Source organism: Nematolebias whitei, chromosome 16, assembly GCF_014905685.2.
Source record: "Nematolebias whitei isolate Nwh7 chromosome 16, NemWhi1, whole genome shotgun sequence".
NCBI lineage: Eukaryota > Metazoa > Chordata > Actinopteri > Cyprinodontiformes > Rivulidae > Nematolebias > Nematolebias whitei.
In genome coordinates this window covers 9,711,901-9,726,034 of record NC_056513.1, presented here as the reverse complement: position 1 = coordinate 9,726,034, position 14,134 = coordinate 9,711,901, and the positions used below count along the sequence as shown (strand labels likewise).

Here is a 14,134-nt window from a genome sequence, read left to right as displayed (position 1 = left end):
ATATGAACTTTGGGCCCCAATCAGAAACAATATCACGGAGCATGCCATGGAGCTAAAAAACATGTTGAACTATCGGTCGAAAAGTCTCAGAGGATGATGGTAACTTAGGTAAAATAAAGATAAAATGGGCAGCTTTAGAAAATCTGTCAATTACGGTTAATATGACAGAGTTACCCACAGAGACGGGTAGTCGTGATGAAATCCAGGGTAACATGAGACCACTGACGCCCTGGAGCAGGTAGTGGTTATGATACTTCAATGGAGGGTTGATTGTTGCTCTTATTATGTGCACATTGCTGTTTTTGGCGTATTGTTTTTGTACTTTTAGTGCTTAGTGTATTCTTAGTTTAGCATATTTCTTAGTTCAAATCTTAGATCTTATTACTATTTTTCTTTACTATTCATACTTTTGTTGGATGTAACTGAGACCCTGGGTACACAATTTCATTCCCCACATGTACCACATGTGGTGTGAACAACAAATAAAGAAACTTTGACACGTAGGGCAGGCTGCAACAAACTCTTTAACATCATTATTCATGGAAGGACACCAGAAATGTCTCAGCAAACGAGACCATTCTATTGACCCCCGGGTGACACGAAAAGTTTGACGTGTGAACCAATGAACCTTATTTTTAATGACCTCGGGGATGAACATTCTTCCTGGAGTTATGCTTAATGCTTCCTGTGGTTATCTTTGTTGAGCGTCTCTAATTTCTCAGTCATTTCTAAGTCATGACCTCAACGGTACATGACTCAGCCGTATTGTTCTGGTCGGAGATGGAGAACTGGTGGGACAGAGCTTGACGTAGACCCTGGACAATGGTTAATTTAGGTTAAAAAGAAAAAGGAGCTGCAGAAGTCAGGTATAAAAACAGAATGTCCAGTAACTAACTCACTAACTGTGTTTGTTTTTAAAGAGTAACTATCTCATTTCTTATTCACATTCTGTTGCACAGACATAGCTCAGAACCGGTCCAACCTGTCAGGTTTATTTTACTCTTAAACTGAAAATAATCAAAATATCCAAATTAAACCGATTTAACCGGTTCACACAGACAGTTGCTCCAAGCAAAAAAAAATATATATATATATATAATAATATGAAAAGTAGTTCCTCCTCATAAATAACTCCTGCATTTTCCTCTGTATGTCCCATTTTAATGGGTTCTGGTGATCTGATCTACTTGTTTCCAGGTGTGAGGTCCATGCAGGTGCGGCCCGCGATCATCAGAGATCAGATCTACAGGCAAGTCCAGCAGAGTCTCACTGGGACTGACATAATCCAGCCCCATGGACTCGGTGTTGGTTTGAGATCAGCGAGACGCCCACTGGCACCAATTCTCACCTGGTCTTCTTTAAACCTGCTGAGTCCACCAGAGAACATTGTCTGTTTAAGCTGGATTAAATTTAGAAGATTAATGATCAGTCAGCAGCAGAAAGAACATTGTGTCCAACACCGGGGACTGATGTCCGTGTCGTTCTGCTCTTAGAACCCACAGGTGGTTCTGATTCTCCTCATCCTGCAGCAGCTGGAGGGCATGAAAACATTTGCACACAGCACGTCTTCAGGTTTAGAGCTCCCGAGTGCAGTCCAGAGAGCTGTGCACCTGTCACCTGTTCTGGATGAACAGTAATCCCGTTTGGTTTAGAGGAGGACACAATCTGAACCTGCAGGAGCAGGGAAATTAATTAATTAGTTAATGAAATAATTAATAATTAATTAAACATAAATGGCATCTCTTTGGGACAGGAAGTCAACGTCCGGTTCCTGATGTGTCAGAACTGACTCGGATCCGGTTCTTTTCTTGGACAGTTTTCAGTTGGATATTCAGCCGTGTTTGTTTTTCTGTTCAAGCTGAACCAGGCTGACTTCTGCCTTAGGGACTGTCAGTAAATTACTGAACCAAACAATTAAATAAATCACTCCTTGGTCTGCTGCCTTCATATAACTCCTCCATGTCGTCAGTGCAGTTACAGCGTGCGCTCTCAAGACATCATTACCTGCAGCGTCCCGTCAGTGTGGACTGAACTTGGCAAAAGGGCATTTTCTTACTCGGCTCCTGGAACACCTTGCAAAAAGATCTGAAGCGGTGGACTTGGACCTCTCTAAGGGATTTTATACATCTGTTATATTAAATGTAAAAATCAATGCATGTTCCTGTTTTCAGTATTTTACTCCGTTTCATGATGTAGCTGGTTTTTATTTAGTTTTACTTCACTACTTTTATTTACTTTTCATTATATCTTCTTTTTATGACCGTTTATTTTTATGTGTACCTCATCTGTGTTTTATTTTTTAGTTCTCTCTTGAAAATGAGTCCTCCTGACTCAATGAGACTAACATATAAATAAAGGTTGAATGAATGAATTAATAACTTCCATGTCTCGAGAGCCAGAAAGCACGAGACTCAATGTAAAATTAATTTACTGACTGGACACTCATTTTTATTTGATATTTATGATTGACAATTTTTAACAATAAAATTATCTCTATGTGGTCCTGTGATGGACTTGCGACCTGTCCAGGGTGTCCCCCGCCCCTCGCACACTGATTGCTGGACCCACGTGACCCGAAATGGAAGAAGCAGGTGAAAGATAATGGATGGATGGATGGATGGAATAATGAAATTATGAATTAGGAATTCTACATAACAAATATTGATAAGTTTTATGTGTAGCCTATAATAATATTACATAAATGAGTGTGACATAATTTAACATGGTGTTTTTTAAGAAAAAAGTCAACTGTTAGAAAATATAAAATAATTAAGAGAAATGTTGAATAAAAGGCGTCATCAGTCCAGGCAGAGGAGGAAGTGAAACTTCAGCTGTTGGTTCGGTTCCTGACGGTCACTCAGGCAGAAAACCGGCAGCTGGTTCGGTTCGAACGGGTCGAAGCCAGAACTTCTGCCCCAACTCCGGTCTCTCGGAGTTGGGGCAGAACTGAACCGAACTGGGCTGATTCGTGTTGAGCTGGGCTGGGTTTAAACTTGCGAACCACGCCTCTGCGGAAAACTTGAATAAAGTTCGGCTCAGACCCGGTCCAGAACCAGCAGCTCCTCCAGTTGTGTCTCTGCAGGCCGGCCGGTTCGGATGATGGAGTGCTGGGTCAGCACCGTGTCCTGTGTGAGCTGGCTGATGATCGTGGGGGGGCTGGCTTACATGCTGCACCAGAACCGAACCTGCGCTCCGTATGGCCGCTACAGCCCGGCCCGGGGCCGGTGCTGCTCGGCCCGAACCGGCTGGTTCCTGCAGGAGGTTCCAGCCTTCCTGCTGCCTCTGCTGCTGCTGCTGCTGGACTCCGGGACCGGGACCAGGACCGGGAGGATGCTGCTGTCGACCTTCATGCTGCACTACTTCTACAGGTCAGACATCCGGGCCAGAACCGAACCGACCATTAGTCTGGATCGTTTATCATCGTTGCACTCTCACAGTGTTTAATTATTTAAACAGAAATTAACTTTTGAGCCACAAAAATTAAAGTTTGACTAAAGAGACAGACAGAACTAAAAACAACAACAAACCAACAGCAACAAATTGGAAACAAAAAGGGGTAAACAACAACAACAACGGGGATAAACAACAGAAAAAGCAGGTAAATAACAACAACAAATAGGGTTTAACAACAGAAATAAACGTTGGTAAATTCGATTCAGTTTGTTTATTTAGCACCAAGGTCACAACAGAAGTCGTCTCAGGGTGCAGAACGGAAACATTCATATTTAAAAATAATAATTGAACATTATTTATCCGAGGAGCAGACTGCTTTGAGTTGAACTCCATCTGCAGAACTCTCAGCAAGCATGAAGACGACAGTGGAAAGGAAAAACTCCTAAATTAAACAAGTTCACAAACACTGCAGAGAAAATGTTGAGTTTATCAGGACTGTGTGTGTGTGTGTGCGTGAGAGAGACATTGTCATCACCAGGTCTTTACTGTCCCTCATGTCTTCGTGTTTTGACAGCGTCCTCATTTTTGCTGTTTCTTCATCCTGCGTTCTTGTGTTTGTCAGGATTTATATTGTGGTCATCTCTGTATCAAATGCAGCACTGAGGTCTAACAGGACCAGCACAGACACAAGTCCATTGTCTGAGGCATGAGAATATCATTAGTAACTTTCAGTGCTGTCTCTGTGCTATGGTGAGCTCTAAACCCTGACTGAAACTCCTCAGGTTATTTATTTGCAGATGTTCACGCAACTGACCTGCAACTATTTTCTTGAGAATTTTTTTGATGAATATTAGATTAGATAGGTCTAACCGGCCAGAATTTCTGAATCAAGATCAAGTTTCTCAAGTAAATGTTTAATTACAGCAACCTTAAAGTGCTGTGGTACGTAACCATTCATTAGAGAAAAATTAAGCAGCTGATTGAGCTGCAGTGCAGGGTGTGGCTGAGAGGCAAAGTTTGAGAGCAGAGCATGACAGGGCAGAAATATGACCTGAAGGAGCAGCAACAAGACATGAGGGGCTGTGAGCGAGGCAGGGGACAGAGGATGTGATCATGACACTCATCTATTAGAGATTAATAATATACATACAGAGAGATTTCTTATATTTTAGCAGGCTATCTCTCCAAGTTAAATAAAATTCTTCATCACTTCCTCATCCCCTTTGTTTCCTTCACCAACATGTCCATAAGCCTGTCATGATAACAAATTTTGCTGGACGATTAATTGACTTATTGTTTATTGCGACAGGCCTACATGTCCGTTCAGGTCTGCTCTGATCGCCACTCTCTCCTTCCTGGGAATACTCTATCACTTCATCCAGATCCTTCCAAAGTTTATCTTTCTCCTCCACATCACATCCAACCTGTGGAGCATAACCACTGACAACATTTAGCATCAGACGTTCTACTTCTACCTTCAGGCACATCACCCTATCAGACACTCTTTTCACCTCTACTACATTCTTTGCTAACTCCTCCTTCAGGACCACCCCTACTCCATTTCTCGTTGTATCCACACCATGGCAAAAGAGTTTAAACCCTGTTGGCTCTTCCGCAGCGGTTCTCCTATTATTCACTCTAGGAGCTACTGACTCTTCCTCACTATCTACAGCTTGTGTAGACATCTTTTCAGGTGTCTAGCTTGCTCAGGTACATAAGACAGGAGACATTTTCTTTGTTGAACTGGTAGCCATACTGCACCGCTCTGGCTCGAACACGCACCGGAACATGAATGCAGGAAGGCTCCACCTTTATTACTTTTCAGTAGTGCGTAACCTTCCACCCTACAAAGTAGTGCCATCCCCAAAGGAAAATACAACAGTGGCATACATTGTACTCAACAAACCCTGCTCCAGTGCTGTGAGACTTACTGCGCTTCCACTTGGACTCTTGGACACATAAAACATCTACCTTCCTTCTCTGCATCATGCTACCTTTGCCCCACATTTAGAGTGTCCACCCTCAGTCCTACATTATTGACTTTACTCTTCTCATGCTGTCTCCTGACACATTTCCCTCCTCATGGTCTTCAACTAACAGAAGCACAATTTCCACCGACACCATGTTTGTCAACAGCACCAGTGTTGTGGGTGGAGTCTAAGAAACAAACAGGAATTGACTTCAGTTTGTTCTTCAGGAGTTTTGTTTACTCCTTGTTGACTCGAGGACAACCGATCCCCCTGAAGATCGTCGTCTTCGCCTTTACCTTCTGCTCGATCAACGGCCTCCTGCAGGGACACAACCTGCTGCATTGCACTCGCTTCCAGAACACCTGGCTGACTCGTGCCCGCATCACTGCAGGTGAGTCATACCTGGCTGACCCACACACATCGCTGCAGGACACCTGAGCCAAGACCTCCTGTTTGACCAGCAGCCAAAAACTAAAAATTCAGATTAACTGGGTTTTTTTTTTAATCATTTGGTGACTTTTTTCTTAAGTTTAATAAGCGTCTATAAAGTAAAATGTTTCAAAAAGATTCAAAATTCAATTGTCAGATCAGAACCAGCTGAAGGTTTTTATACAAAAACAACAACAACAAAAAAAAGCTGAAGGTAACATGAAGGTCCAAAAACAGAGAAGAACTGTAGAGGACACTGACGGGACCGCTTAGTGTTCATTCAAAAAAGATCAGGTCAGAATCTCTGGGTCTTGACCTCTGGTTCAGGACCTCTGGTCAGCAGTTCTGGATCAGAACCTCAGTGTTGATTTGTTTTTTTGAATTGCTTGAAGGTTCTCTGCTGTTCCTCGTTGGTCTGACCATCAACATCCACAGCGACAACATTCTACGGAACCTGAGAAAACCCGGAGAGTTGGTCTACAGGATCCCCCGTGGTACGGCCGGTCCTGATCCAGAACTAACCCCGACCCCTGTGATCCTTCAGTCAAGTGACCTTCTTCTGACTTCCAGGTGGGATGTTTGAGTTTGTGTCCGGCGCCAACTTTCTGGGAGAGATCACTGAGTGGTTCGGTTACGCTGTGGCAGCGTGGTCTTTACCGGCCTTCGCCTTCGCCTTCTTCACCCTCTGCTCCATTGGACCCAGAGCCTACCAGCACCACAGGTACCCTCACAGTCCAGAACCACAGGTTGTGGCCAAAGGCAGCAGGTCTTAGAGTTACAGAACCTGCAGAACTTGGTTCTTGTTGATGGTTGTCTCAGATTAGGGTTCTGTGCTTCGTGTTGTATAGAGATTACCAACTGAGGTTCCAGGATTATCCTCGCTCCAGGAAAGCCCTGATTCCCTTCATCTTCTGAGGATGGAACGTCTGATCGGATCTTCTTCAGAGCTTCTTCAGTTAACAGAACCCTGATGTTCTGATCAGAACCTGAATGCAGAACTCTGAATCTGTTTTAGTTTCAGGGATTCTGTTGGTGAAACGATGCGTTCACTGACCCTATGGATTTTTTTCAAGTTAAAATAAATATTTTAACAAAACAAAACTGGACTTCTGTTTCTGCTGCTGGACCCACAGGCCTGTTAGCTCCCTCACTTCCCTCCTGAGGGTTATTGGGGTCTTTTATACTTTTTATTATTAATATTGTTATTATCATTATTATTATTATTAGTCCCAAACATCTCACACTTTATTCACAGAAAATGAGCTCTGAGGCCATGTTTTCTTTATTATTCTGTTTATATAAAGTTTTAAACAGAATTTGTTACTGTAATCAATTTTTTGAGTCTTTAAATTAAATTGGGAATAGATACTTCTAATTGGTAACAAAATAATAATGAAGAAAATAGGTACGTAGTATAGTAAAAATAGTAAATAAAATAAATAAATATAGTAAAAAAACAGTTATGTTGGTGCTGAGATGCCCACCCTCTCCTTCGATGAAGCCTTTTGGCTGGAGGGCGAAACGTCTCAGCACAAAAAAAAAAAAAAAAGTCCATTTGACCTGACTGAACATTGCTGGATTTTATACCTGGATTATTGAGCATGAACTTTGGTGTTTTGAACCAGGAGGAGAGGGCGTGCCCCAGAGGCCATCTTAGCAACAACATAACTGTTTTTTTTTTTCCTGAAAAGGCAGATCTGATGGAAAACCTTTACTAAAATACATAGTTCAGATAATATTACTTTGGAAGGTAAAGGGGGAAGAGAAATGACAATGGCAGATAAGAGATATATTGGAGCATGTAGAAGATGTAAATGATCTATTAAATGTGCCTTTTACAAAATCAGAGTTAAATCGAACCCTACAGAAATTTAAGCTAACAACACCTGGGAAAGATCAGATTTGTTATTTAATGGTGAAACATCTTAGTGAATCATCTAAAGACATTTTATTGGAACTTTGTAATAAAGTTTAGGAGAGTGGAAAATTACCGCAAGGTTGGAAAGAAGCAGGAATAATACCAATTTGCAAGCCAGGCTAAGATGATGCAAAACCATAACATTACAGACTCAATGCATTAATGTCTAACATATGCAAAATAATGGAGAAAATGATTAATGACAGGTTGATATATTATATATAATCAATATTATCACAATATCAAAGTGGTTTTAGGACAGGAAACACTATGGATTCAGTTTTAAGTTTGAAATTTGAAATCAGAAAAGCCCAAGTTAAAAAACAGAGTACTGCAGTAGTGTTTTTTGACATTGAGAAAGTGTATGATATGATGTGGAAAGAAGGTTTATTAATTGCAATTAGAAATATAGGTATATTATAGGACGGATGTATAGATGGATAAACGATTTTCTTACCAGAAGACAAATACAAGTAAGGATAAGAAACCATTATTCTGATGCGTTTCAAAATGTAGATACTGGGATGGGTTTTTCTCTTTTTGCTGATGACGGCGCAGTGTGGAAGACGGGAATGAACTAGAGTTTATTACTAGAAAGATGCAAGAAGCTACAAAGTATTTTTAAAGTTGAAAAATGGTCATACAAGTGAGGATTTAAGTTTTCAGTAGAAAATACTAATGTTCTTTACAAGAAAAAAATTTGTTGATGATATTAAACTAAAGTTATATAACCAAGGAACAGAAAAAGTGAAGCAATTTAATTTTCTTGGGGTCTAATTTGATGAGAGGATTACACAGGATAGACACATTCAGAAAGTTTTAGATAAATGCAAGAAGGTGTTAAATATCATGAGGTGTTTAACTGGAAGAGACTGAGGGGCAGATACAGCACTCGAGGCTATACAGGATTAATTCGATCAGTACTAGACTATGGAAGCATTGTTTATAATTCAGCAGCAGATACAACTTTACAAAAATTAGATAGTATCAAGAGTTAGACTGTGTACAGGTGCAATTAGAACTACTCCCACAGCATCATTACTGGTAGAAATGGGAGAAATGCCACTTAAAATTAGAAGAAAGCAACTGACATTAAATTAATTTAAGAGGTCATGGACAGGAGCATCCAACCCAAGAAACAGTTACTGTAAACCTTGCTGGGAAAAAGAAGTAAAATATATTAGACGTTTTGGTTGGATTGTGAATCAGAAATCAACAGAACTCAAAATAGATCAGATCAATATAAGTCAAACAACTCCATTAGCAGTAACACCACCTTGGATACTTCCAGATGTCATGGTAGAATTTACCTTGTTGAAAAGAAAAAACGAGAATAAAGGGTTAATTTTAAATTCGCATACGGTACAGAACTATATCAATAAATATTAGTTATACAGATGCTTCAAAGAACATATTAAATAGAGTTGAAGTAGCTTTCATTGTACCAGATTTTAACATCAAAGTTAGGAAAAGAATAAATGATGAACTTTCAGTATACATGGGAGAAACGTTTGCAATATTATTAGCCATTCAGTGGGTTGAAGAAATAAGACCAATGAGATCAGTAATTTGTTCAAATTGCAGATAATTTAAAATGTAACCAGAAAGCAGGCCAGATATTTTAATAGAAATTTAACAAATACAGAATAAATACCATACCATTTTATTTATAGATCACTTAAAACAGCGACAAGGCCAACCAAAGTGCTGTACAGACAGAACAACAGGTAACACAAAGCAATATACAAAATGAAATAAATATGATAGTAATATATCATCACCAATTTTTTTCCTTGTAAAGAACATTAGTCTTTTCTACCGAAAACTTAAATCCTCGCTTGTATGACCATTTTTCAACTTTAAAAATAGCTTCTTGCATCTTTCTAGTAATAAACTCTAAATATGATGGGTCTAATGATTATGTTTGTATGGATACCAGCTCATGGTGTCACGGGGAATGAAATGGCATATAAAACTGCAAAGGAAGTCACTAGAAACCCATCAGTGGATTTAGCAGTTAATTTTAGTAAAGCAGAAATAAAATTATTAATAAAACAGAAAATGAAGGATAAATGGCCAAAGCTTTGGGAGGAAGAAAAGAAAGGGTATCATTTCTATAAAATCCAAAAGAAAAACAACTGGAGAAATGAGAAGTACAGGGAGGACAAGGAGAGAAGAGACAATGATTTATCATCTCAGAATTGGGCATACTGGGTTAAAAAGCACTCTTTTTATTTTAGGGAAACATTGCAGTGGTAAATGTGAATACTGTGAAGTTAAATAGAACATGCAATGTTACACTGTCAAAATTATGAGGGAGAAAGACATTTGATTCAAAATTTAAATAGAGTTAAAGAAAAATTAGATTGAATTGATGTATTTAGAAATAACTCTAAAAGAAAAAAATATCAGATAATATTTCGTCATCTTACTCCGTACCAGTCGGCGGCGGTAATGCACCAAGTTCGTTGTTTGTCAACCGCCAAAAAAAAAAAATCAACGAAGAAGAAACAAACATGGCGGACGGTGAGTTGATTGTTTGCTGTTGTTCTCTTGTTTTGCGATTTTGGGTGTAGTTTAGAGTCTGTGGCGCGTGATTCTCGTTCGGTTGATCGGTTTAGCGCCCAGCTGAAGCTCCGGTGTTCGTTTCTTCTCGTCGGTTAGTTAACTAACCGGAAACGGCGCGGGAACGGGATGCTAAGCTAACTTACCCCCGGCGTTAGAGAAATCACCGAGAGGATCTGGTCCAGGTCAGCTCATAATGTTTGAAACCGTACCGTTTTTCTTCAGCGCCATGTTCAAGCTAATAAACGGCTGAGATCTTTCATTCAAAGATTCAAAGTGTCGCGTGGAGTTCTTACTTTGCTGCCCACAATGACTGCCCAGCAGAGAACTAAAACCATTTACAAATAAGAGACAACCAAAGGTACCAACAAAGTAAAATGAACATCAACGTTTGTGAAGGAACATTCAGTTCTTAAGAGTCTGGTGTCGTTTGGAAAGAAGGAGTTCTTGCATCTGGAGGTCCTGCATTGTGATCAGTCAGTGTTGGGGTGGGTGGGGTTCTCCAGGATGGAGGCAGCTCTTCTGTGGTGGAAGGTCCTCTGCAGAGGAGTCCTGGTGATCCTCTCAGCGATCTTCATCACACTGCAGGTGCTTGTGGACCATGGCAGACTGGGTAAGATGCTCAACCTCTTTAGGAAGTCCAGCCGCTCCAGGTGGGGTCGTCTCTGATATGGATGCAAAGTAATTTACCTAACCTTTACCTCAAGCTCTTGGATGAACTGTAGCCTCCACCGTTAAGTACATTTCTGATCTCCTCGTTTCATCCATCCATCATCTTTACCTGCTTCTTCCTTTATGGTTCACGGGGGTCACTGGTGTCCATATCCAGCAGTCACTGTGTGAGAGGTGGGGGACACCCTGGACAGGTCCCCAGTCCAGGGACACATCGAGACAAATAAGACAACCATTCACTCAATCAGGATTTGATCAGATGACCTTCTTGCTGAGAGGTCTTTCCTTGTTCACTGGGAGTTTACAAGTACCGCCTTGGCTCATCCAGTGACGGTGACCACGGGCCAGTCAACGGCTGCAGTTTGCTGACATCAGAACATTTGCTCAGCTCGGGACCACAGCTGAGGCGGATCCACAAACCAATCAGGAACAGGGAATAGAGACACATTAGTGTTGATCAGTCTTGAGAATTGTGGGAAAAAAACCAAACTCAGATATCTGTCAAACAACACAGCAGGCCTCATGCATAACGACTACCATGTAAACTTAAATGAAGACGTTTCCGGGGCCAAAATGGACTCAGAATATATTGAAGGATATAATAATAAAAGGCTCCATCGCTGGCTGTAAAGCAAGATGAGCAGTGTCCAGCAGCCGGGCCGAACCTAGTTGAAAAAGACGTCCAGTGCTCCTGTTCAAAACATAACGAGTAAGACATGGTGGACCTGGTCAGGGACTGCAGTCGCTGGTTTGGGATCAGTTGCTCGTCTGGTGGCTCGTTCACTCCAACAAAGTGTTTCGAGCAGATCTAAGTTTTCTTGTTAACATTTGTTCGATGAAAGCCAACTCGGCCACAGAATCGAGACCAACGATCACTAAAATGATGTGGTTCAGTCATGGAGGAGTGACCACACCCACCTCGGTGGACCTCACCACTGTAAACGGTGATATTATAGAAGAGGTAACGGTTTATAAATACTTGGGAATTTGGATTGATGGTGTCCTTTTCAGTTGCATCATGTTAATGTTTTGCAATCTAAGGTTAAAGTGAGACTTGGTTATATAGAAATCAAGCTTTGTTTATATTGGCTGCAAAACACACCATTGTCGAAAAAAACATTCTACCTCTGTTGGATTATGGAGAAATAATTTACAGACATGCTTGTAAGGGTGTCCTTTGTAAACTGGACACAATTTGTCACTCTTATTTACTTTGTTACAAATGCTCCTTACAGAACACATCGTTGTCACCTCTACCCTCTTGTTAAATGGCTTCTCTACCTACCCTAATTTATAAGACGTTTCTGGGTTTTTCACCTCCATATTTCACTCATCTACTGCAACTAGCACCGTTTTCGAAGTACGACACCCGATCCTCTCAGTATTTGTGGTTACAACTGAAAACTTTTATCTTTAAAATAAAACAAGTTGTAGCTTTAAGGACTCTGTGCATTAAGCTCTTAAGATAAGCATATTTTAGGCCCGTGACTGCTCAGCTGTAAAGAGTTTACAGGGTCTGGTCCAGGTTTGCTCTGACGCCCACCGGACTTGAGTAAAACCTGAATCTGTGTTGCAGATCACACAGACGCAGATCAGTCCATGGAGGGACACACACCTGTGAGTAACACACACACATACACAGAATCTACTGAGTCAGGCGAGCAGAACCTCAGTGAACCTGAATCCTCCTACAGGTCTCTGAAAACCCTCACGCAGACTTCGGCCTGACAGAGAACATCCAGGTAACCCACACACACATTGCAGCTGGCTGTGGGCGGAGCCTGACTCCCAGCATGCTTTGATCCTCAGAGGACGGTGGACAATGAGAAGACGAGCTCAGAGAAGTTGACCAAGCAGAAGGTAGACCTGCAGGCGCTGCCGACCCGGGCCTACCTGGACCAGACCGTGGTACCGATCCTACTGCAGGGCCTGTCGGTGCTCGCCAAGGAGAGGTGGGTTCTCAGACTTTGGACAGAACCAGGTACAAGTGTTCCGTCCCATGTAAAACTTTTAGTGTATTGTTTGGAAACATTCAGTAAAATACCCCCCTCCACCCTCCCAGGCCTCCGAACCCCATCGAGTACCTGGCAGCGTTCCTGCTGAAGAACAAGTCTCAGTTCGAGGACAGAAGTTAAAGTTTGTTGTGTTTCTTTGTCAAGTCTTTTTTTATATATATAAATGTCAAATAAAAGCATGATGGAAAAAAATAATCAGCTTTTATTTTGAAGGGGTGTCTCTGTCCTGACAGAAAAAAAATAGTTTCAGTCTGGAAGTCTTCCGGTTCTGTGGAGCACCAGGTGGCTGATCCAAGACCAGATCTTAAACTGTCCTCTGAGGAGACATTAACACACAGCTGTCTCACTTCCTGTCTGCACAGGAAGTGATTGTATAAATGAATGTGATTGTCCTTGTGGACCAGGCCCAGTTCTGATGATGATAAAGTACCTTTTTACAGTTTCTAATGCTGCCTTCAAAGATTGAAGTTGACCTTTGTTTGTTCCTCCGTCTGATGAAAAATGTTTGATGTGAGCAAAAACTGTCCAAATGAAAGAACCACGTTACATTTAAATGTAAGATGAACAAAAGGCCTTGTTTTAACTCAACGTGAATATTTTGTATGAAGGACAAACATTTATAAACTTTCAGGGATTTCAAAGTAAACATTGTAATTTTGAGGAAAGAAATGAAACCTCACAAACGAGACTCGGGGAACGTGCAACTTTTAGGCTCTTTAAACGGCTCTTTTATTTTGAAGGTTCATGTTTCTCAGAGCAACATTTCTGCTTCCTGTTGAAACTTTAATTTGAAAACCTGATCTGGTCCCAGACAGGAACTGACCCGGTTTACAGTCCACGTTTTCAGAATAAAATCATGAAGTATTTTTGTAAACATTTACGGAACTATTAATGATCGAAGCGTTAAACCATCATCCTGAAGAGGTACGGAGGCCCACAGAGGTCAATATTCAACACAAATAAAAACTTCAAATCCAGATGCATGCTCAATAATCCAGGTAGAAAAATCTAACAAGGTTAAGTCAGGTCCTCTAGACGGATTCTTCTTGTTGAAATGTTTCGTATTTTATCCAAAAGACTTCTTCAGTCTGAGGAGCTGCAACAAACTCAGTCCCATAAATAGCACCATAAGACCGAGTCTGTTGTTTGAGTCTTATGATGCTATTTATGGG

The 14,134-nt window shown here is 41.1% G+C and overlaps 2 protein-coding genes across 2 annotated transcripts; both read left to right on the top strand.

The window, feature by feature from the left end:
* Positions 1-3,099: 3,099 nt before the first annotated feature.
* srd5a2a (steroid-5-alpha-reductase, alpha polypeptide 2a) lies at positions 3,100-6,707 on the top strand. Its single transcript, XM_037690140.1, has 5 exons — positions 3,100-3,368; positions 5,591-5,754; positions 6,185-6,286; positions 6,363-6,513; positions 6,641-6,707. The coding sequence occupies exons 1-5, from the start codon at positions 3,100-3,102 to the stop codon at positions 6,705-6,707; spliced, it is 753 nt and encodes a 250-aa protein (XP_037546068.1).
* Positions 6,708-10,211: 3,504 nt separating this feature from the next.
* Positions 10,212-13,157, top strand: dpy30 (dpy-30 histone methyltransferase complex regulatory subunit). The gene is made up of 5 exons (XM_037690139.1): positions 10,212-10,236; positions 12,524-12,564; positions 12,642-12,689; positions 12,757-12,899; positions 13,010-13,157. The coding sequence occupies exons 1-5, from the start codon at positions 10,227-10,229 to the stop codon at positions 13,080-13,082; spliced, it is 315 nt and encodes a 104-aa protein (XP_037546067.1). The 5' UTR covers positions 10,212-10,226; the 3' UTR covers positions 13,083-13,157.
* Positions 13,158-14,134: the final 977 nt, after the last annotated feature.